This window comes from Dunckerocampus dactyliophorus, chromosome 18 (genome assembly GCF_027744805.1).
Source record: "Dunckerocampus dactyliophorus isolate RoL2022-P2 chromosome 18, RoL_Ddac_1.1, whole genome shotgun sequence".
NCBI classification, from domain to species: domain Eukaryota; kingdom Metazoa; phylum Chordata; class Actinopteri; order Syngnathiformes; family Syngnathidae; genus Dunckerocampus; species Dunckerocampus dactyliophorus.
The window spans coordinates 18,104,711-18,129,691 of record NC_072836.1 but is presented as its reverse complement, the minus strand read 5'-3'; the positions used below and the strand labels follow the sequence as shown (position 1 = coordinate 18,129,691).

The following is a 24,981-nucleotide window of genomic DNA, read 5'->3' as shown; positions in this document are numbered from 1 at the left end:
AACTATGGACAATTTAGAGTGGCCAATTAACCTAACCTGCATGTGGGAGGAAACCGGAGTACCCGGAGAAAACCCACACACGCACGGGGAGAACATGCAAATGCCCAGGGGAGAATCGAATCCAGGTCTTCCCGATCTCCAGGCTGTTGCTGTGTTGGCCAACATGCTAACCACGAGACCACCGTGTGGCCCAGTTAGGAAATCATTCTTTGAAATAGTTATCTTATACTTGAATATCAGCTTGTCCGTGAATGGTTTAGAGTATTTTGTAATAAACATGAAGTTGTGCCTCCACAGTTAAGATACTGGCAGAGAAGAGAACGCCACAAGACCAGAAGGCTTAAGAATTGATTTATTTGGTGCTTAATTGTCATTTGACTGCAATGCATAATTCATGAAAAGGCTGTGCAAGTAGAATGCAATAACATTTAGTGCAACATGCACTGTAGATTTACAATTGAAAATGCTTTTAATGTCTCAGAGTTGATCATGTTGTGCTCAAAATAGCATCACAAGGTATTGAAACATAATGTGGTGCCCAGGAGAATTCCACTCATTTAGCTTTATGTTCTATCGAAGTCATTTTTGGGGAATGACATTTTTTAGAAAGACTTTTTCACAGCTGATCTGCCTGTGATAGTTTGACATTGAAAACAATCATTTGTAAGAATCATCAAACAGTTGATGAACTGAAAGTAAAGCATGCACAGAGGAAACATTTAAGGCACAACTGGCTTTGTATATGCTTCATTAAAACAGCTGTGATTACAATTTTTGCCCACTATACAACCCTTGAGGTGATGTTGATGAGACATTTCATTCATCATTTGTTTTTGTCCCAATGCATCTCAAAATGTGTCTTTTCTGAGTCTTTTGTTTTTTCTTTAGTCACTTTTACCACCAGTTTACAAGTAATGGCTGCCCCTGCTACCCCTGCTGCTCCGACTGCTGCTGCCCCTGCCACACGCTGTGCTAAAGGTAGCATGCCTGTTTGAGCTACGGGAGCACTGGCCACACCTCCCGACACAACTGCTGCTGTGCTGGGAGCTGCTGGAACCTGTAGAGCAGCATGTATTGCCGCCCCTACACCCAATGCAGCCCCCACATATGCACCAGCCGCCACTGCAATGCATCCTACTTTGCTAACCTGTATCGCAGCCTCCTTCGCGCCCTCCATCGGGCTGGCAGCCTCAAGACCACAAACAACTCCCAAACCGCCACCCACAACTCCACCGATCGCCGCCCCTGCAGTTAATGCAGTCGCTCCGCTAGCAGCCGCGGCGATGGCTGCAGACCCCATAAGGTATGCCGTGCCTGCAGCTGCTAAGGGGGCGGCCAGGCCAAACACCGCGCCCAATGCCAAGCCTATAGCGCCGGAAATCACACACGTCTTCAGCCTTTCCAGCACATTATGAGAGGAAGCAGCTGTTCTCCTGGTTGAGACTGGAGGCAGACATCTGCCACTGGCCACGCTGCTCTCCAATGCTCGAGCCTCCCTTTCTCTTTCTGCCTCTTTCTGCTTTCGCTTCCTAATCTTCCTCTCCTCTTCCTGAATGATTGCCTCTGCCTCCTTAAACATAGCATTGGTATAAAACCCAGTTTCAGTCTGCTTCACCATCTCCATCACTTTCATCATGAGTTCTTCAACCTGCGCCACATTACTGGGGTCTCTGTTGTTGAACACGTGGTATCTGTTGCCACATTTGGTGATCAGATCTTTAAGCTGAGCTGGAGCATCCCTCAGGTATTCTTCAATGCTGATGCCCTCAAGATCATCCCCTCTGGTAAAAAGAATCACAGTGTGATGTTTGACTGCTTTCTTTCCAAATATCTTGGCCAAATAATGTACAGCCTTTCTCTGTTCGTTTGTATAACGGCACCCAATGGGCACCACCAAGAGAAAAGCATGGGGTCCTGGAGCAGACAAAGCCACACATTTAGCTATCTCTGTATGAATCTGCTCCTTGGTGAGGTGAGTGTCCCCAAAGCCTGGTAAGTCAGCCACGCCCACGCTGAGTCTTTTCTGGCCGCCGTCCAGTACCAGCTCAGTGCTTTGCTGCTCACAGGTGCGGGTCACCGAGGAGGCGCTGGCGTTTGACAGGAACTGGTTGCGGCCCAAGATGGTGTTGCCGGACGCACTCTTGCCAGATCCAGTATTTCCCACCAGAACCAGCCTGAGTTCTTCAGGCATGGTGATGTCGTTGTTCTTCTCGGCCTGCTGAACTCGGCTTAGTGACGGAAAAGCTGCAAAACAGAATTGAAAGTCGTGATTACAGTGACTCAATTAAACACAGGCATTGTAGATGGAAGTATGGGCATTCGGTGTGGGTATATTGTTCATCTGTGTTCGTTAATCTCCTGTTATGAGAAGGAAAGAAGACTCACATCAGATTAGATTTACAAAATGGATTGAAAAATAAGCCAGACAGAATATCTTAACAGTCTACGAAGCCTCGGACCCCGTCTCTTGCACCGGTTCCCTGCTCCTCCGGCTGTATGAGAGAGAGTCTCTATCAATAGTGCTATCTGCCGTTTTATACTTGTTTTGCTCAGACCACTGGCGCCAGTCTCTCCAACTTTAACTTTCTCCCGGATTCCTTGACAAAGTAGGGTGACGCCAACCGGTGACAGTGCCCAGTTGTTTTGACTACATCCTGGACCATACCTGGCTGTTGACCCTGGCTGGCGCAAGCTGTTTGTACACTACTGTATGTGTGAGCGCCACACTATTTCTCTTTAACCTTTGACACACTCAAGCAGACGTTCTTCTACTCAGCTAATTATTCAATAAAGCATTATTTCTATAAACTACTTGTCATCAGTCACTAAGTTATTAGACTAATTGGGTAAACAGTTCTATCTATGCTGTACTTATTTTAAAGGCACTCAACAATATTTCAATCAATAGACATCAATGCAAATAGCTATTCTAAAATCCACTTGGAATAATTATTTACCCACTCAGACTACAACAGCCCACGTCGTCGCAATGCAAGATCATACGCTATTCTTTGTTAAACATGTCTTTAAATACTCCATACGAACTCATTTTTAAGAGCAAAAAAAAGTTCTAACTCTTTTGTAAAATACATATAATGTCAAGTGCAAACAAATGATTTTTATGACTGAAGAGAAAAATCGACTTTTTCCAACTCAATTTAGTTTGTTGGTAAACATAATTTTAGTAGATGATGTCCATCCATCCGTGTTCTTCTGTTTATCCGAGGTCGGGTCGCGGGGGCAGCAGCCTAAGCAGGGATGCCCAGACTTTCCTCTTCCCGGCTACTTCGTCCAGCTCCTCCTGGTGGATCCCGAGGCATTCCGGGAAAGGATGGAACACGGTCGAATGCCTTCTCCAAGTCCACAAAACACATGTAGGCTTGTTGGGCAAACGCCCATGCGCCCTCAAGGACCCTGCCGAGAGTTGCTCTACAGTTTCATAAACCGGATGGTGGTCCCGAATCTCTTCAAAGCCACCTGGAAGTCGATCTCCAAGGCTTCCCCAAAATCCTCCCACGCGACGTCGTTTGCAAACACTTCGCAAAGTGAGGAATTACTTATAAGAACTCCGTTTACGCCTTTCGCCGCTCTACTGCCAAAACATCCGGTTGCTTTATTCAGAGTGGAGGATGTGAAAACACGTCCTGTTCCTTCTTCTCAGCCTTTGCAAGTTCGGGCAGGCTCAAGTTCAAAAGAACCTGATGCACTATAGTTGTCATACATGAGGCACAAGTTCAACAAAACATAGCGTTACCCTTAGTGGTGAAACAGGGTTTGTGGCTTTTCATTTGGTGGGAACGGGCCTAAATGGCTTTAATGTTAAAGACTGCCCAGCCCTGCATTAACGGTTCCTCATTATCAATAAATCATTTACTACTGTGGAAAGTATGGTTCATTACGATTACAGACTAAAACACCTTTGCACTGCAGGCTGCTGTTGTATGTTATTGTACAGTTTATTACCTGCTACGGCCCCTCCCATACAGCAAGCTTTGTACAGTACAATATACTGTACTTCTTGTTCCCTTTTCACCGATACACCTTTAGCCATTCAAATATATTTTTTTTGCTTTTATCGTGACCTTTACTTGTGTCTTACACGTTACACATGCTTGCATTAATAGTTGATGTATAGTACTCTTTCTGCTTTAAAAAAACGCGCATTATCATCTTCGAAAGGCGCGTATTGTGTTAAGAAAGGTGGACATATGAGCCATTTTCTGTACCGCATCAGTTTAGACATATTACAAAGTAAAACCAGTAACTCAATGGAAAGTGAAACCATCTTTGTCGAGCTTGGCCACACCAAAGAAAATGCTTCGTGTGGACTCCGCCATTAGCGAGTCAAAAATCATCACATCAACGAAAGTCGTTTAAAATACTTCTGAAAATCATTTTGCCCAGGTCCTGGCTGGTCCACTTACCTGTACTGCCACCGGGTTGCTTGTGCTCTGCCGCATTAGCTCCTTGTGTTCTTTGCTCGTAGCAAGTCCAAACAGGAGGAAGTGGGCGGGGCGATTCAACTGTAGTTTCTGTCGACACCACGACCGTATCGGTATCCGAATGATACCCGTGTCGAGATTTCTCTCAAGTTTAAGTTTGTTGTATTGTTCATATAGTTTTAATATTGATATTGTATATATTTACACTCACACACAAAGATTAGTCTTCCACAAAGTATCAGCCTCTTTCTTTAATTCAATTTCCAAACAAAATGACTTGTTCATTCTACAACACGGTTCACGGTTCATGGCTTTAATTCATCCTGAACATGCATATGAGTCAAACAGTAGCACATCACATCGTACAATTCACAATTTTACATGTCCAAAAAGGAGTAGGAAGAAGCAAAGCTTATTTAATCCTACCCCTCATCAGTTTCACATCAGTTGCAATCCATTTATTCACCTCTTGTTCTTCCAAGTGTACTTTGTAGGTCTACATGATAATGAAGTGCAATCATAGCCAAGGTTTTTACTTACTAAAAGGAAGCTAGAGGCTTAATAATAAGTGATAGAATGGTTGAAAGAGTGTGTGATTGGTAATGAGTGAGTACAGACTATGTACTCACCACAATGAAGAGTTAGTAGTCAGTGTAGTAGTGGTTAGATATACTGTAGTATTGTATGTACACAGTGGTTCAGGTCTCTTCTTCTTTGTATTTTGTGAACATCAACTGCCTGTACTTTTTCTTAAAATCGCTCATTGCTGTGCATTGTTTGAGTTCCTTACTCAATCCGTTCCGCTACTTGATTCCAAATACAGAAATGCTGGAAGTGTTTTAGGTTCAATTTTCCCCTCAGATCATATTTCTCCTCTCTTGTTGATAAGAATTGATTTACATTTTTGGGTAGAAGGTTATTGTTTGCTTTATGCATCATTTTAGTCGTCTGAAAGTTTACTAGATCCGCAAATTTTAATAATTGTGATTTTATAAATAAAGAGTTTGTGTGTTCTCTATAAGCAGCATTATGGATGATCCTAAGTGACCTTTTTCGTAGCACAGTTAGTGAGTGAAGTGCACTTTTGTAGTTATTACCCCATAACTCCACACAATAAGTTAGATATGGTGATATCAGTCAACAGTAGAGCGTATGTAGTGCTTTTTGGTCAAGGACAAATTTAGCTTTATTCAGTATTGAGGTGTTTCTTGCCACTTTTTGTTTTAAATTTTTAATGTGAGATTTCCAGTTCATCTTCTCGTCTATTATAACCCCGAGCAATTTATTTTGGTTCACCCTGTCAATGTCTACACCACCAATTTGTATTTGCTGACACACTTCCTTTTTGCACTTACCAAATAGCATTACTTTAGTTTTACTGAGGTTCAGTGATAGTCTGTTTTTATCAAACCATCTTTTTAGTAGAGTTAGTTCACCTGTGATTTTTCTTGCTAGCTCTGGTGTGCTGTCTCCAGAACACAATGCGGTTGTATCGTCTGCAAATAATGCTAGCTTTAGGTCTCTCGGGACTTTACAGATGTCCTTTACATATAGATTGAATAGTTTTGGTCCAAGGATTGACCCCTGGGGAACGCCGCATGATATGTTTAACCCCTCGGACGTATGTTCTCCTAGCTTCACATATTGCCTCCTGTCAGCTAAGTAGCTTTTAACCCAATTCGAGACTAAGGAAGCAAGGAAAGATTCAAGGAACATGGAGTGCAAACTGCAAAATCTTCATCAAAGCAAATGGAGGACCAGAGGCCAGAGTTCTTGCTGTCAAAGACATCAAGGACCTAGAAAGATATTGAGGTCTCCCAACATGGAGGAAAACAGCTTTAATATGCTACAAGAAGATCTACAATTGGACACTTTTCACTTTACAGATCACAAACAATTGGATATGGAAAAAGACATTGATCCAGACTCAAATTTTTTCTCTCACATTACAAACGACTGCCGTTATTATACGGAGGAGCAATACAACAACAGTTTTATCAACGACGACAAGTTATCCATCATACACATAAACAGCAGAAGCTTGAACGCAAACTTTACTAATATTAAACAATATTTGCTAACAAAGGAATGGACTTCGAGCTGGAAGGATATGAAATGACGTGTGCAAACAGGAACAATGCAAATGGAGGAGGTGTGGCCGTTTACGTGGACAAACATTTGAACTACAAAATGGTAAAGAATATGTCATTTGTCATTGATAACATTTTAGAATGTATAACAATTGAAATCTGTAAAGAAAAAAGCAAAAATGTGTTAATAAGTTGTGTGTACAGAACTCCAAAGTCAAAGATTGGAATGTTTGAGGATTGGATTAAGACAACGTTTACAGACATAGGTCAGAAAACTATTTTCATATGTGGAGACTTCAATATTGACCTCTTGAACTCACACAAGTGCAAGGAAATAGATGACTTTATAGATACAATGTATAGCTTGAGTTTATATCCTAAAATCATTAGACCAAGTAGAATAACAGAGCACTGTGCCACCCTCATCGATAATATATTCACCAATGACTTTGATAACAACACCATCAGTGGCCTGCTAATTAGTGACATCAGTGATCATCTTCCAGTGTTTACAATCTACAATGAACATTATAAGAAAAAACAGGCGGAGGCAAAAAAGACTTTTCAAAGATTGCGTACAGAGGATAACATCCGTGCCTTCAAGATAGGTCTAGAAGAACAAAGTTGGGAGAGTGTCTACAGCGCAACAGATGTGGACGAGGCATATGACAGCTTCCTTGGTACTTATATGGAGCTCTACGATAAGAACTGTCCCTGGCAAGAAAAGCCCAAGAAGCAAAAGAAAAACCAGCAGCCATGGATGACAAAAGGACTAAAAAACGCCTGTAAGAAGAAGAACACATTATACAGGACATTTATCATTCAACAGACTAAAGAAGCAGAACAAAAGTATAAGACATACAAAAACAAGTTGACAACTATCTTGAGAGTGTGTAAGAGGGAATATTATAGTCACGTACTAAATAAGAACAAAAATAACATGAGAGCAACTTGGGGCATGTTAAATAGTATTATAAAGAACAACGTTAAGAAAGCAGACTATCCTCCCTATTTCATGGTTGGAAACACTTACAGGAATGACATGAATGCGGTAGCTGAAATGTTTAATGAATATTTTGTAAATATTGGACAAAAACTGGAAGAGGAAATTCCAAAACAAGACACAATTGATGAAGGGATTGATATTATTGATAGGAATCTTAATTCTATGTTTCTCACTGCTGTAACCAAAAAGGAGATCACTGACATTGTTAACCATTTTAAGGCAAAAACATCAACTGATTGTCATGGAATCGAAATGGAAACAATTAAAAGGGTCATCAATGAGATCGCAGACCCGTTAACATATATTAGTAACTTATCATTTCAGACTGGAATATTTCCAAGCAAAATGAAAACAGCCAAGGTGGTTCCAATTTTCAAAAAAGGAGACAAACACCAATTTACAAATTATCGACCAGTTTCCTTGTTACCACAATTCTCGAAAATTGTGGAGAAGCTATTTAATAATAGGTTGGACAAATTTATTAATAAGAATGAATTATTGGCAAGTAGTCAATATGGTTACAGAGCCAACATTTCAACTTCTATGGCACTGATGGAAATCACGGAGGAAATCACTACTGCCATAGACAACAGAAGATGCGCAGCCGCAGTATTCATGGATCTGACAAAAGCTTTCGATACAATTAATCACACTATTTTAATTTCAAAATTAGAAAGGTACGGAATTAGAGGTTTAGTCTTAAATTGGGTTAAAAGCTACCTAGCAAAGAGGAAACAATTTGTAAAGCTAGGAGAATATACATCTGGGAGTCTACACAATATGTGTGGAGTACCACAGGGGTCCATACTGGGACCAAAACTGTTTAACTTGTACATTAACGACATTTGCAAAGTAACTAACAACTTAAAATTGGTCTTATTCGCCGATGATACCACTGCTTTCTGTTCTGGTGAAAGCACACAAGAACTCATTAAAAAGGTCAAGGATGAAATGGTCATATTAAAGTCATGGTTTGACAAGAATAGATTATCTCTGAATTTAAGTAAAACTAAAATAATGCTATTTGGTAATAGTAGAAAGGACACGTACGACCAAATACAAATTAATGGAACGGATATTGAAAAAGTGGAAGAATATAAATTCCTTGGGGTTATAATAGATGAAAAAATGAGTTGGAAATCTCATATTAAATATATACAACAAAAGGTGGCGAGAAATATCTCTATATTGAATAAAGCAAAATATGTTCTTGATCAAAAATCACTCCACACTCTGTACTGTTCCTTAGTATTACCATATCTAACGTATTGTGTGGAGATATGGGGAAATAATTACAAAAGCAATCTTCACTCACTCACTGTACTGCAAAAAAGATCTGTGAGGATAATTCATAATGCCAAGTATAGAGAACATACAAACCCTTTATTTTTAAAATCACAGATATTAAAATTCGCAGATTTAGTACACTTTCAAACCGCTAGAATAATGTATAAAGTTAATAATAACTCGTTACCCAAAAATCTAATTAAGTATTTTTCAATCAGAGAGGAGAAATATGATCTTAGAGGAAAATTAAACCTAAAACATTTATATGCGAGAACAACGCTGAAAACCCACAGCATTTCCGTGTGTGGAATTAAATTATGGAACGGATTGAGTAAAGAACTCAAACAATGTACAGAGATGAGCAAATTCAAAAAACAATACAAGCAGTTGATGTTTGCTAAATACAAGGCAGAAGAGTCCTGATTGTTCTGTCAGGTTTGTTATTTTATTTTATTTTATTTATTTATTTATTTATTTATTTATTTAAATTTTATTTTTTATTTATTTATTTTTATTTATTTTTTTATAATTTTCTTTGTTGTGTTTAAAAAAAAAAAAAAAAAAAAGGAAAGGAAAAAAAAACAAAAAGAAAGGAAAAAAGAAAAAAAGCTTTGTTCTTATTTATTTATTTAGTATTGTCATCATTATTATCATTATTATGAATGTTCTCTCTTTTTTTGGGGGGAGGGCTATCTCACCGTTATCTATTATGTGTTATCCTGACTATCACTGAAAACATGACATGGAATCCAGGAAGTGAACTACATGTACTGTACTAGATGTAGAATGAATGGGGGGTAGGATTAAATAAGCTTTGCTTCTTCCTACTCCTTTTGGACATGTGGAACTGTCAAAGAATGATTCACGAGATGTATTCCATTGTAACCTTCATGTTCAAATAAACTAAACCAAACCAAACCAAACCAACCCTGTGATTCCATACCTTTCTAGTTTACCGATTAGGATATCATGATTAATTGTGTTGAAGGCTTTTGTTAAATCCATAAATACTGCAGCTGCGCACTTCCTGTGATCTGTAGCAACACAAGCTTCACTGCCACATTCCGATTCATTTTCCGCAGGGAGAGGGTGCGGTCGGTGGGGAGCAATTACTCCAAACAAAACATGGTCGTCTTGGCAAATGCAGCATTGCTCTTGCAAGACAGGTGTCATATGGTGCAAAGGTAGTCCACTTGAACAGTCACGTGAATAAAACGAAATGAAAAACAGCATAGCAGAACAGAGACAAAGGCTCTGGGCAGAGCTGAAGCACTTCCTGCCAAACACCCGAGGCTGACAAAAAATGAAAGTAAAACTTAAATCTCCTCTCTTTTAGGCCATATTGGTCATATAGTAGCATGCTAATGATACAAATGACAATATATATATATAGAATATAACATAGGCATGGTATATATGGATACATATAATGAATAGAGTCGTCCCTCACGATATCGTGGTTTGATTATCGCTCCTTCGGTCTATGTTTTGTGGTTGACTATGGACTATTATTAGTCAAAAAAAACATTAATAAAGGATGTATGTAGTATTCTGGCCACAAGGCGTCAGTAATGCCCCATTATTGAGATCTGACATTAGATTACCGTCAAGTCAGCCATGGCATGTCCGACACGATAAGAGTGAAAAGTACTCCTCCCATTCCGTGCGGAAGTGGTAAGTTTTTAGCTCCTTTGGCTTTCTTCCCTACTCCGTTTTAAACCCTTTCTGAAGTTTAGAATACAGTAAATAAATTAATAATTGGAGGCTAACCAGGTAGCTCGCTAGCTTGCTAATGGTTATAGCCACGGCCGTCTCTTGTGTCCCTGCAGTGATCCCGTAGTGTGGTGTAAACAATGAAAAAGTGTATAAAGGTGGCTGTAGGGGTGTTATTTCATGTCTACAGGGCTCTAATAATGGTAAGTATTGTATTTAGAAAGACAACAGGTTTTGGTTTGGTTTGGTTTGGTTTAGTTTATTTGAACATGAAGGTTACAATGGAATACATCTCGTGAATCATTCTTTGACAGTTCCACATGTCCAAAAGGAGTAGGAAGAAGCAAAACTTATTTAATCCTACCCCCCTTCCAATCTACATCTTGTACAGTACATGTTGTTCACTTCCTGCATTCCATGTCATGTTTTCAGTGATAGGTTTTCCATGCAAAAATGTTACACTGATCATTATTGAATCCTAACTCAGTTATGGCAGTCAGGTCTGGAACCAGTTAACAGCGATACATGAGGGATGACTGTGTACCAGGGGTCACCAACGTTTTTCCTTGTGAGAGCTACTTTTACAAAATGAAAATGGCCAAGATGCTTGTTTTACCAGAACATGAACAAAATGCTGGTGTCCACAACTCACATTTTGTATTTCAGAATGCATTTCTTTCTACTGTTCTTTCATTATTAACTGAAAACCTTAATGAAAAGCAGGCTTGCGGGCACCTCAGGCTTGTGGGGCTACCTGGTGCCCACGGGCACCACATTGGTGACCCCTGCTGTATACAATATTGGTCATATGCAAGCATTTTATGTCAGTGTTTTTTTTGCTGCCGTGCTGGAAGCTGTTCCCAGAAGAGCGGCCCCTACCCCCAAGGCAGCCTCCACACACACGGCAGCTGTTACTGCAACACATCCTACTGTGCCAACCAGTTTCGCAGCCTCTTGAGCGCCCTCCGTCGAGCTGTCAGCCTCAAGACCGCAAACGACTCCCGTAGTACCACCCACGATCCCACCGAGCGCCGCCCCTGCAATTAACGCAGTTGCCCCTGTGGCAGCCGTGGTGACGACCGCAGACCCCATGAGGTATGCCGTGCTCGCAACTGCAAAGGGGGCGGCCAGGCCAAACACCACGCCCAATGTCACGCCGACAGCGCCGGAAATCTTCAGCCTGTCAGAGACAGCCTTGCTTCGTTCTTCTTCATCTTCCCACTTTCGCTTTCTCATCATCATCCTCTCCTCCTCACGAAGGATTGCCTCTGCCTCCTTAAACATAGCATTGGTATAAAACCCAGTTTCGGTCTGCTTCACCAACTCCATCACTTTCATCATGAGGTCTTCAACCTGCGCCACATTACTGGGGTCTCTGTTGTTGAACACGTGGTATCTGTTGCCACATTTGGTGATCAGATCTTTAAGCTGAGCTGGAGCATCCCTCAGGTATTCTTCAATGCTCATGCCCTCAAGATCATCCCTTCTGGTAAAAAGAATCACAGTGTGATGTTTGACCGCTTTCACTCCAAATATCTTGGCCAAATTGCATGCAGCCTGGTTTGCATCATCTGTGTAACACCCAATGGGCACCACCAAGAGAAAAGCATGGGGTCCTGGAGCAGACAAAGCCACACATCCAGCTATCGCTGTATGAATCTGCTCCTTGGTGAGGTGAGTGTCCCCGAAGCTCGCTAAGTCAAACACCTTCACTCTCAGTCTTTTCTGGCCGCCGTCCAGTACCAGCTCAGTGCTTTGCTGCTCACAGGTGCGGGTCACCGAGGAGGCGCTGGCCCTTGACAGGAACTGCTTGCGGCCCAAGATGGTGTTGCCGGACGCACTCTTGCCAGATCCAGTATTTCCCACCAGAACCAGCCTGAGTTCTTCAGGCATGGTGATGTCGTTGTTCTTCTCGGCCATATCACCTGTTGAACTCACGGAAAAGCTGGAAAACAGAATTGCAGGCCGTGATTACAGCGATTCAATTAAACACAATTTTGTAATCAATACACTTTGAGGAACTATTGTTTTACATCATGTTTCGGCGGAAGGTGAACTGTGTTACTCTTGTGCTCATTAACAATGCATTGATGAACATTTCAATCACATGGAAGTAAAATTTTGTTTACAGACTTGATACGCCATTTTATTTAGTATTTTTATTGTGTGTTTTTTATTCAAGTATATTTTGAACAGAGACACGGTCAATTTTTTCATTGCTTTTGGTTGTGATTGTCATTTTTATTGAAGTGCAATTTTTCCAAAGAGACTGTGTACATTGTATTTTCATTGTTTTTTGTTGAATTTATTATGTTGTTTATTTTATTTAAAAGCTCTTGTCATACCAATTACAATGTTGAACACTCTTGAGAAATTAAAAGTTTATTGCTTTGGATACGGTGTACGTGCATCATTATGCCGTATATTATCAATACATTCACAAAAAATGGTCTCAAAATAATGTTGACAATAATATTGCTTATCGTCAATTATTTGTAGAGCAATTATCGTCCTGCAAAATTTGTTATCGTGACAGGCCTAATCCAAACTGTTGCAATTGATTTTTGGTTTCTGTTAAGGCAGTGCATTACTTTCACTTTCAAATTGACTGTTGAACACAAGAGGAGGAAATGAAGTGAAATACTGTCGACAATATTCAGGATAACAAATTGGCTTGTTTTCCCTGATTAATGAAAGTCTTCCATCTTCTCAGCCCTTTCAAGTTGAGGAAGGCTCAATTCCAAAAGAACTGCACTGGAAACTACAACCACAATAATATAATAAATGCTGTTGTATGTTATTGTACAGTCTCTGTCCCGCTGCAACCCCACCCATGCAGCCAACTTTGTACATTTCATGTTACCTTAAAGCTATTCAAATAATAGCTTTATCGTAACCTCGCGTGCTAGCTGTGGGATTTGACGTACAATATTACTCTTGCAGACGAGCATTATCTCCTAAAAGGCACATGCGTTGTGTTGAGGAAGGTACGGAAGAGTACTTTAGACACATTACACATAAAAAACAAACCCAAGTTGAAACTATCATGGTACTTTAGACACATTACACATAAAAACAAACCCAAGTTGAAACTATCATGGTACTTTAGACACATTACACATAAAAAAACAAACCCAAGTTGAAACCATCACGGCTCATCAAAGAAAATGCTTCGTGCACGGGGACCGTGCCGTTAGCGCGTCAAAAAGTCATCACGACAGAAATACAGTGCTTAAAAAAATAATTTAATCCGGGTCCTGGCTGGTCCACTTACCTGTACTGACAGCAGCAGGTTGACTGTGTTGCTCAAGCGAGTCCAAACAAGAGGGTGTGGGCGGAGCATTCAGCTATCGCTATTGTAGATACCGTGCGTGTTATTGATGTTTTATATATTTACAAATCACACAAAGGCTTTATCTTTCTGTGTATGAGTCATTCAATCCCATTTACTAAGAAAATGGCGTGTTTGTTCTGCAGTAATAAATCACTCCATGAAAGCCTCATTGGCACGTTGTCATAAGATGCAGTACAAGAGGTCAACGATAAGGTAAGATTCATGTGAAAATGATCGCGGTGATGTAGAACTGCATCACATAGGAAAATGGTCTGGTGGGGGGCAACCTCCACTGCTCGTGCGATGAGTGTCATGTGGTGCAAATGTCAGTAATGTTGTGGCTGCTGAGTCCGTTAGAAAAGTCAGAATCACATCGCTAAAAAAAATAAAGCTAAAAAAAGACACACGCAAAAAAAAAAGAGACCACGGCAGAGCTGAAGTATTTCTTTTCGTTTCACGTAAAACGAAAGTAAAAGTTAACATCTCCTCTGCCACGAGCCAAATGTTCCACATTATGCGTCACACTCCTGTTTTGACACTGGGCGCCTGGTTTACACGCCCACTCATGCTGCTACAGAGTACTTCCATTATTAACAGATGGATGTGCCGAATCACGCTTCAGTATTTAAGTCAAAGTCAACATAGTGAGAAAACTTGACCGGAAGCGACCAAAGTAATCATGGAAAACTTACCTACCGCTTGCAGTTCATGTAGGACCTGGGATGTATTGACAGCTCCTCCGCACGGAAAGTTGTGTGCTGCAGTGAAATGTGTCCGAGCGGAAACGGCGGTTACGCTGAACTAATATTCTGCACCACACAGCCGCGTTTGTCAAAATTGTCCCCCAGCCGCGGGGGTGGCCACTGGGGTGGCTGGAGAGTGACCTAGGGTGGCCACGGCCACCCCTGGCCGAAGGACAGGTGGGGGCGGAGCGACTCAAATTTCAATCTTGCTGATACCACAACAGTATCTGTATCTGAACAATACTCGCGTTGAGACAGATAGTTTTCGTTTCTCTTCTATGTTTATTTTCACAAATGCCTGTTTTGTTGTGTTGTTGGGATTGTTTTATCGTAAATATTTACACAAGCACAATTTTTTGTCTTTCTACGCACCACTCCGTTTATTTAATCTCAGTTCTTAACAAACGTGAATGAATTTATTCTGCAGCAACGACCACAACATGAGCTTCGCTGGCACCTTCGGACAGGCTAGGTCAACAATACGGAGAGTATATATCGTAGCGGTATCACACAAAATTGTTTTTGTGTGTTTTTGTTTCCTACGGACAGACGGTGTGCTGGGGGGGGGTCAAACGCCACACAGTACATGATGTTTGCAAAGGCGGCATCGTACTGCTCTGGCAGTAAGGCGGTGCAAACGGAAGTCATGTTGTGGTTGCTGAGTCAGAAACACATCAACAACAAAACTAGACACGCAGAACAAAGAGACGAGGGCGGAGCTGAAGTGTTTCCTGCAAAACTGCTCCAGGCTGACGTAAAACGAAAGTTAAAGTTAAAATCTTGTCTATATTCACCCCCATATAAAATGCACTTTGAGCACACCTGTAATCAGCCAGACAATATGTTTGGTGCAACGTGAGGCCTATTCGTTCCGACACTAGATAAGGAGGGGCCAAACTACATTTTGTACATTAAATATGCTCAAACCAATCCAATGTAGGTCAGTACAGTATTTGCGACGCTCTCAGAACAAAGCATCATCTTAGCTTTGTGTTGTAGATGACAAAGCAAATGAGCGTTAATATCTAATAACATATCACATTCATAATAATTCTATTCTATTTGTAGAATTTGCCAAGGGCCAATAAAAATGAGGTGCAGGGCGCATTAGACCCAAGTCCTTTTGAAAGTAATGTTCTATATTGTACATAAATAAACATAATTCCAAAATATAGTTATTTAAAACTTGAAGTTTGTCTTGTCTTGCCTCTTCCCACAACACCTTCATGATTGCTGGGAGAACAGCAATTCAGACCTTCTGTCACAGACACAAACATTTCACTACTTTTGTTTTGTTTTTTTAAGTATCAAAAAGATGTTCCACTTGGATTTGCCACAAAGCACCTGTCTTTTGTTTCGGACAAAGCGACGACAGCCTTTATTTCCCGCTTTGTCATCAGAGTCTACAAGGTAAACCTTTGTGAGTGGATTCTTCTCTTCCTTCTCATTCCACCGGCGCTGTCGAGGTGTGACGCTATAGCTCGCTGCGAGAGCGAGAGATGCGAGGGCCTTTCCTGATTTCTTTCCTCTTCTCCTCCTTTCTTCTCCTCTTCTCTTCCTCCCTCAGGATCTTCTGGAAGGCCTCGGCTGTATGAAGCACCTGAGGCCACGAGAAAGAGACAGCTATGATAAAATGCAGCGCCGTCGTCCCTCACTACATCGCGGTTCGAACATGGCTCCCTCACTATCACAAAAATTAATGATCGGCGTTTCGTGTTTGAATACGGTGTATTATTAGAAAAGAAATTATGCAAATTGCACCTATTCTTGGCCTAAATTTCCGTGAATTCCAGTGTTTAAGCCGCACCGGTGTATAAGCCGCACATGTCCATGTCATAAAATGGCATAATGTGGCATGCGCACGTCCGTGAGGCCCAGGCGTCTGTTTATTTAGGAGCCAATCACGAGCTATGAAAAACTCACCATGAGCTTGTCAACCCATTAGAAATTGCAGGAGGTCATTACTCAATAAAACAGTCTGACTCTACATTAAACTCATCACACAACAACTTCATACTCAAAAGGTATACCTAATGAATATACAAACATGTACCAATATGAGTTTAAAATGACAAAATAAACTATTTTAAAAGTTTTCCCATAATGCATTTCATCTGAGCAAAGCATTTCATATCTCCAGAGCAACTTAGATTTGCGCAGCCTCGCAAAGACTTGATGTGGGAGGAGTTTAGTAAGGCCAGATACAGCGTAAAGCATATTTCAACGTACTTACATCATCCCGTTCTGTCCGGTAAGGGTTGATAAAGTCTGGCGATTTCGCCGTTATTCCCAGCTCTTGTGACATCTTCACCATGACAGGAACAGACAATAAAAAGGAGGAATGAGCGCATTAGTGGCAAGAAAATGATATACTGACATGACTTATCATTCAGATGGGGGCCGTTAAATTGTGGGGCTGCCGTCCAACATTGAAGGCAGTACATTACAAGGTCTATGTGACTATTTTATCTTCTGACAGTAACAAAACATGCTTGTTGTTTGAAAGGGGGTATGTCAAATCGGGAGGGAGGCATCCACAACTACTGAAACTAAATGCTGCAGTTTTATCTGGTGCAATTAAACCACACACTGCTGAGTTCACAGGTTGAAGGAAGTCACATGTTACTCTATTAAACAATTCTCAGCGCATTGAAATGATTGCAATTGGACCATTCAGGTTGTCTAGACTACATAGGACAGCTCTAGTCTGAGGGGAGGGTGCAAGATCCAAAGTATTTTATCCTCTAAAAGTAGAGTCACCCTACAGTGGTGCAAAACGACAGTCGTTAAGTCATAACCACGGTCACGGGCGCACCTGAAACCAAAGGTGGCTGTGTTGTGTTATTTGTTTGAGGCTAAATGAATGAATTTCTTAGGAAGGGGTGAAAGGACTGCTTTGTATGTGATTGAGAGGGGGTGTCAGTATGTCAAGGCTGAAAGAGCATCTCAACCAGAGGCGAAACGTCTTCTAAGACAGCCCAGCTGTGATCGATTAAATGCCCTGCGAGTACAATGACCTGGCATCTATTTGACAATATTTCTAGCAAGCGATATCAGGAAATCTCTTATTACATGCACATGTGTCAAGGCCAGGTAATTATGCAAAGTAGATGATGACATCATCACCCCGCTAGCAATAGATTGCAGTCCTGTGAGAGTATATGCTCTAACAAGTCAGTGATTTTACCAGTGTGAGGACATGTTGGTGGGCTCCTCCTGTGAACACTCCAGTCTGGTTACAAAAATTCAGCCCCCAGCGCAGCAGACCTCCCCAGTCAGCGTTCCTGTCATAGTAGTGGTGGACAATGCGTGGGAAGCGCAACGCCACATCGCCGAAAAAGGCGGTGTTTTCCACCACGTGGGAATAAGCTGCGGAGATTTATTGCAAAGCGATTAAACAGAAAAAATGCCATCAACGTGCTGACTAAACACTTTGGAAGGACAGGAAGGTGGTCTCGCATAAGCAAAGAGGATATATGTCATTCACACAGTAAGGCAGACAAAAGTAGGTCAGACCGTCTTTGATTTTATCATCCAGTGGGAATGGGTCGTTGGGCTGCATGTTGGCTGAAACCAGGATTTGTCTCGAGTCCTCCAAGACCTTAAAGAAGGAACATCACATTACTATGACAGCGAATTTAACACTAGGCACTGCGTATTAAAGCTACAGATCTGCGAATCAAAGTAGCAAGACATTCTCAATCTCACCGCGCTGCATTATTCATGCTGAACATGCTGCTTGTATAGCAGCGCTCAGTGGAATCACTGGCCAAAAAACTCAAGTAGTGGGGGTTTGAGCAGAATATTGCAGTCAGACGTTTACATACATTCATCATGGGCATGAATGTCATTCATTTGGGGCTTTTAATGATTTTAAAAATAAAACTTGGGTGTACAGTAATCCTTTGTTTGACACTCCACCCTTCACATTTCACTGCTATCAGGGTTTTCAAAAATATATTAATAAATCATGCTGTTTCTGGTTGAATACAGAATATTACTCAAAAAATATTATTATTTAAGCAAATTGTACTTTTTTTTGCCAAAACTAAGCATTTTAAAGCATAAAAATTGGTAAATGAACTAAAATACCAATATAGGACATTAACAAGAGGCATTCAAGGATGTTGTGATAACATGTACTATTCTACACTGGTCATTAAGAGTCAGTCTTGTTACTGTAATGTCCAGTGAGACACACAAGCACCAGACTAGACCGGAACAACAGGCTTTTATTGCAGGTCTGTAGCCCACAACAAGCCGAAACGCTACGCTGAAGCCCCCAATGTCACTTCCTGTCCACACTTCCCTTAGCGCCCCTAGCACCGCAGCACATTTACAGCACCACACATGAGCACAAGTCTTATCTTGGTCTTACATGGCTTATTTTCTCTTATGATGTCTATGTTGGGTATTGCAGGTGTAAAGGTGACTATGGGGGTGTTATTTCATGTCTCGAGCTCTAATAACGTTAAAAAACATTTTAATGTATTTAGAAGCTCGTAAACAGGTTTTCTATGCTCAATCTATGAAAATATTTCTAAATAAAGAGTCCTAGTTTGCGGAAATTCACTTATCCCTGTCAGGTTTGGAACCAATTAACCACGATAAACGAGGGATGACTGTATATTCACTTTTGTGTCTGAAGGCGTTCAAGGACTGCCGAACAAAGTGTAAAAGCACAATGCTTGGCAAAAAACATTAAGGGTGAAACAAAGACAAAACGCGTACAAATTTCTGGTCTTCCTAAGAGACTGACATGAAAGCACATATCGCTCCTCTCAGCGAGCAGTGGGTGCCGCTGTGGGCCTCGCCTCCATCTCAAAGCACTCAAGGCAGCTCCGTCTTGTTTGTGACATTATATAAAAAAAAAAAGACAGACAGAAGAAAGTTAATTTGTCGTTCTTTTTTGTTGTGCTCACTTTTGGTCTCCCACTACGTTTACCCCTCTCTCCGACGGCGTCCTTTACAACTGCATGCAAATGCATCACGGCCAGTTATGCTAATTAGACGATGACATCATCACACTTGACAAGACCAAGCTGTGTAAACATTTGCGAGTGATTGTGCAAAGTGGTGAAGAACTGCTGATGTACTTCAGCAGCCGAAGGTCAACCATACTCCGTGTCCTTGAGTCACACACCAGTGCCAATATACCACTCCTCTGAGGAAACAAAGGCCAACAACACAGCAAAGCTCTCAGCGACAGCGCAACTGGATGGAGCGCACAAGCAGCGAAATGAATATTCTAACATGTGCTGAGAAACATGCTGATGAATGTCATTACTGGATCAGGAGCCTTTTGATTTTCTGCTCTGCCACAAATCATTTTGTCCCGCACTTTGTACACAGTTGAGCACTTACCAAATGAATATGACATTGATGACTGTATGTAAACGCAAGTACAGGAAAGATAGCTTTAAAGCTGAGATTTTATTGTTACTTTATGAATCAAAAGTCTTTCAAAAAATGTACCTTTCAAGGTTTTGGACAAAAGTACAAGAAGTATTTCCATTAAAACGAATGAACGCACTGTCTGTAGATGAAATACAAACACACACACGCTACCTTGAAGAGGCCTTTGAGCATGATGTCTATTATCTTATATTGCTGGTTGATGTCATTGAGCTCCACCAAATTCTTGAGTGCATTGAGCTGGTCTTTCCTCTTGGTCTCAAACAGACGCTTATCTGGTGACAGGAGATAAGGACGATGACGACAACAACAACACACGCACACATACACGCGCGCATGAATCACACGTGTGCATCAAGGAAGGAAAGGATACATATCTCCAGGTTTGAGTCTTGTCTCGGCCGCAGGGTGTCGCTGTCTCCCGAGCCGACGACGGCAGGGGCAAGCGCCAGCACCACCATGCACGCACTCCACATGGCCAGCAGGGGGCGGCAGAGATCTGCTCAGCTGAACAAAACGACAAACCAGAAAGTGCTGCCAACAGTTTCTTGTGCTGTAGAATGGCAGTGAAAGCATCCTAATTTGTATCAATTAACCAGATTGGACACCTCCACAGACCTGCATATGTTAAGGCTCATGCATTATTTATTGAGAAATTGTCTGGGAAAATATTGAAAAACATCTGACAAAGTGGGAAAAACACTTGGATCTGCACCAACAGCCAAAATGTAAATGTAATGTTCTTTGAAATGAGTTTCCTCCAAATGTGATACTTTCGGAACTTGAGAGGCAGAGACGTACAATGGGAAAAGTGGTCTACATGGAACACTAGAGGTTAGCCTGCTTTACAAGGAGGTGCTCCTTATGTCGCTCTTAATAGAAACATCTGATGTCTGGCACTTGCCTAATCCCCAGAGAAGATTTTTTAAGTACCACACTGCTTCCCTCCTCCTGCCCTTGCTTCTGCCTCTTTCTCTCTCTCTCCTCATCCCATTGTCTCGCCTTCCACAGCAGTTCATTTTTATGTTCGGCTGCTACCTTCTCTCCCTCAAAGGCTTTTTGCAAGGGAGGGCATGGAGATAAATAACTAAAAATAGAGCCTCATCAAATCAAGATTTTATGAAGGCCAAATCCTGAAGAAAACAAGAGCAGAATAGAGAACAATGTGGAGGAGGAGGTGGGACAATAATTCACATAAAACATGTATAATGTAGCGAGGGCACCGTCTGGGAAGAGGTTAGATGGAGGTGACCAGGGTGAGCAGAGAGAAGAGGATTAAGGTAACATGTGGATCACACCTTGAGGGAAGGGATCAGGTGGAAACCTACACTTACTCAATGAAACTAAGCAAGATGAGCACCGGTGCAAACAAGATGAGACGTAACACGCTGAGGCGCATGGTAAACAGCACCGGGACATTCTAGGAAGTGACTCTCATCTTGAATATTGATGTAGACTGAAGTCGACTGTACAGAGTGGATACATGGATTACCTGTGCGCAGTTCACACTAAAACATTTGTCTTGTTGGAGCAGCATTTCAACTCTGTTTGCACAGCACACAAAAAGGACTAAACACAACACAGTGCATCCCATTTGTGGCGGACCGCCACAAATACATTTGGACCACCACAGACACATTTGGCGCCGTCTGTGCGCCCTTGCTCAGAAACACATTTTAACGCACCTGGTCTGCCAGAGAAGGAATCAGTGTTGCCAACTTAGAGGTGCTGTTGCTATATTTTCCAACAGCGACTGCAGTAATCCCTCGCCACTTTGTGGTTTAAATTTTGCAGCGTCACTCTTGTCGCGTTTTTTCAGAAATATATGAATGAATAAATCATGTTGTTTCGTGGTTGAATACGGCCTATTACGAGTCAAAAAGGATGCATATTTCCACAAACTGCATGGATTTCTTGCCTAAATTAAGCATTTCAAACATAAAATGGCTAAATGAACTAAAATACAATATGTGGTATTCTACACGGGTCACTAGGTGTCAGTGATGTCACTGTAGTGACACACAAGCACCAGATTTGATGTCCAAAACAACAGGCTTTTGTTGTAAGTTTGAATGACCTCACAACAGGCACAGCTATCCCTAACATGGGCTACTGTTGCGGCCATAACCCACGGCAGGCTAAAACTCAACTCTGAACCTGATGTCACTTCACTAGCACCGGAACACATTACATTTACAGCAACACACACGAGCACAAGTCTTATTATATCTACTATACCGGGTATGAGTGTATATGAGTGTAAAGGTGACTTTAGGAGTGTAACTTCATGTCTACAGGGCTCTAATAATGTTAAAAAACATATATATATTATTGTAAACAGATTTTTGCTGCTCAAACTACAAAAATATTTTATTTCAAATTATCACGGTCTGGTCTGGACACAATTAACCGCGGTAAAGGAGGGATTACTAGCGACAAATCTAGTGAGTCTTTAGAGACTCTGAAATGAAAGCACCTTTTGCTCCTCTCAACGAGCAGTGGATGTTGCTGTGGGCCCCTGCCCCATTTCAAAGCAATCAAAGGCGGCTCAGCTTTGTAATGTCAAAAAACCCGCAACAGAAGAAAGTTTATTTGTAGTTATTTGTAGAGAACATCATCCCCATGGCACAAATAGAGACACTGTAAGCGCATGGACCTACACACCTCATTATAACGCAGTGGAGCTGTGGGAATAAAAGTGATATTAAGTATTTATCATGAAATGTAAGGATTTTCCAATCGTGCAACATTATAGGAAATGGGGGTGAAGGGTTAAGAGACAGCAACCGTTTTAGTGATGCCGTTAATATTTGTGTCAACTCAATTGTCCATTATTTTCAAGGTGCTGTACTGAAGTTAAAATGCAAATGCAACAGCGAGGCAGACAGAACGACACGCGACACCACCAGGAAAGTCAGTTCCGGTCAATCCTTGCAATATGAATTCATCTTTTGGCTCATGTCCTCAGCTTTCTGACACATTCGGCACTAAATATCCCAGAGTGGTGCTTGAAAGCTTAAATATTACCATATAATTGCAGGGGTGGGTGGTTGGGGGGTATATATATCTAGGGTACAGCAGCTGGCTGCATTATTTGATGTTCCTGGGTAACTCCAAGCAGAAGGCTCATGTAGCAATACGACAGATGGTTATGGGCACGAGGGTTAGCGCCACTGGCACCATTTAAGGCAATCATTGCATCTGTAAAGAAGATGCTTAGGTTTAAGAGCCTAAGTGTGAAGTGATGAGGTTTAGACGTGTGGGATTATACACTGGAACCTGTAAAGTGTGTGTCAATACTCACATTCACACTTATAGACAATTTTAAGTCCTTAATAATCCAACACATCTGTCATGACTCAAGCCTTTCCATAGAGATGTTCTTTCTCCATGTGCTTACGTAGGTGCTCTCCAGGAACTTTAGCTTCCTCCCGCATAGTCCAAAAAAGGATGAAAGGGATTCTTTCTAATTCTAAAATAATACTGCATTTGGCTGCTGTGCTAATTGCTGCAGAAATGCACTGTTCGTCTAAGTAGCACAGGAAGTCTGCTTCAACAAATGAGATTCAACAAATCACGATACAAAGCTGTACCAATTTTCTGCAACAACAAAACATCAGGTCCAAAAGCTTGTTTTGCACAACACCCAGCCAGAGCCCAGACCTAAATCCAGTAAATATGTGCCGAGGGAGGGCTCCTCAACCAAACATATTAATGAAAAAACCTTGCATTTCAACAAGGGTGTGTTCATTTCCACTAGCCAATGCATGTTCTCCCTCACCTAGATTAATTTTGCGTCAACTCCTCCAATCCAATGTGTGTTTAGCTCCAAGTCTTAACAGGCAATGACAATCTCCTGTGGTACAGATTACCTTTGCTGTAACGTGAGAAGGGGTCAGGATTCTCGGCTTTGTTATAAAAAGAAGCTTCCCGCATCCTTATAGTCTACAGTGAAATTAACACTTGTTTTCATCTTCTGTTGAAATCACTGTGATGTGCAAACATGCATAGAGTATACAAAGATGCAGTGCCACTATCTGCAACGGCTCTAATCCCAGTGATACAAAAAAAAAAACATCAAGAGTGGGATGCAGCTTGTAGAAGCCAAACACTCCACATCCATTTAAAGAGACACAACTAAACCCGGAGGTGTGAGCATCTCATCGTGGGACAAGCGCCAATGCTCATCAGACAGCTGGACAAGAAGTGAAGATACAGTCCCTCGGGCTCCTCGAAGCCTTCTGAGTAAAAGTTTCATCTCCGAGAACTGATAAATCACTTCTCTCCCCGCGTGTATCTGCAACACTGTCACCATTCCAAGGCAGATCATATGGAGGCTAGCAAAGGGGAACACCAAGTGTAGATGTATTCAATTCTGACCTTCATTCAGCCCCATCGTCAGTTTCTTTACTTATTCCATGCAATAAACAAGCGATATCGCCTCTAATGCGTTTGAACACGTGGAATCACTGGAACAAATATCTCAAAGGCGACATCAGAGATCGCATCATTAAAAAATAAAACTACTCACCGTGTTCAAGTCAAAGTAGTCTGTTTAACCTCTCACTTCCAGCACTGTAATCTTCTATCTCCGCACACCCACGAGTTTCCCGGTGGAGATCCTCAGGTGACAGAAACGCACACGGCGGTGCAGTGGTTCACTGATATGCAGCCCTCGCCGCTCCACTCCGCCAATGCCACGACCACAATCACACCGGTAGGCTTCCCTTCTCTCCGACGAATGACAGCGAGGGGCCGCTCAGCACCAACGATGGTTTCCACACGGAGCGTTTAGTGGGAGACACTCACCGGGTATACGTTCCGTTTCCGCTAATGGAAAAAAAGAACTGAAGCTATTTTCGCCTTCAATGCGGAAGCTGTTTATGTTTATGTTAAAGTATAGAAGTTTTTCAGTTGTAGTTAACCAGTGTGTCAAGTCAACTCCACAAAC

General features: G+C 41.6%; 2 protein-coding genes across 3 annotated transcripts; both read right to left on the bottom strand.

The window, feature by feature from the left end:
* Positions 1–342: 342 nt before the first annotated feature.
* LOC129171454 (uncharacterized) lies at positions 343–13,803 on the bottom strand. Its single transcript, XM_054760126.1, has 3 exons — positions 11,372–13,803; positions 4,425–4,532; positions 343–2,244 (listed from the first exon to the last, which is right to left on the bottom strand). Exons 1-3 carry the CDS (start codon positions 12,456–12,458, stop codon positions 824–826), a joined length of 2,616 nt encoding a protein of 871 aa, XP_054616101.1. The 5' UTR covers positions 12,459–13,803; the 3' UTR covers positions 343–823.
* A 17-nt stretch (positions 13,804–13,820) lies between these two features.
* On the bottom strand, positions 13,821–24,773 carry LOC129171769 (coiled-coil domain-containing protein 134-like). 2 transcript variants are annotated; one of them, XM_054760751.1, is made up of 7 exons: positions 24,562–24,773; positions 20,404–20,537; positions 20,184–20,305; positions 18,132–18,216; positions 17,803–17,984; positions 16,849–16,920; positions 13,821–16,215 (listed from the first exon to the last, which is right to left on the bottom strand). In XM_054760751.1, exons 2-7 carry the CDS (start codon positions 20,504–20,506, stop codon positions 16,090–16,092), a joined length of 690 nt encoding a protein of 229 aa, XP_054616726.1. In that variant the 5' UTR covers positions 20,507–20,537; positions 24,562–24,773; the 3' UTR covers positions 13,821–16,089. The 2 variants fall into 2 exon arrangements, with proteins under 2 accessions (XP_054616726.1, XP_054616727.1); XM_054760752.1 differs by lacking the exon at positions 24,562–24,773 and adding an exon at positions 23,903–24,545.
* Between the last annotated feature and the right edge of the window lie 208 nt (positions 24,774–24,981).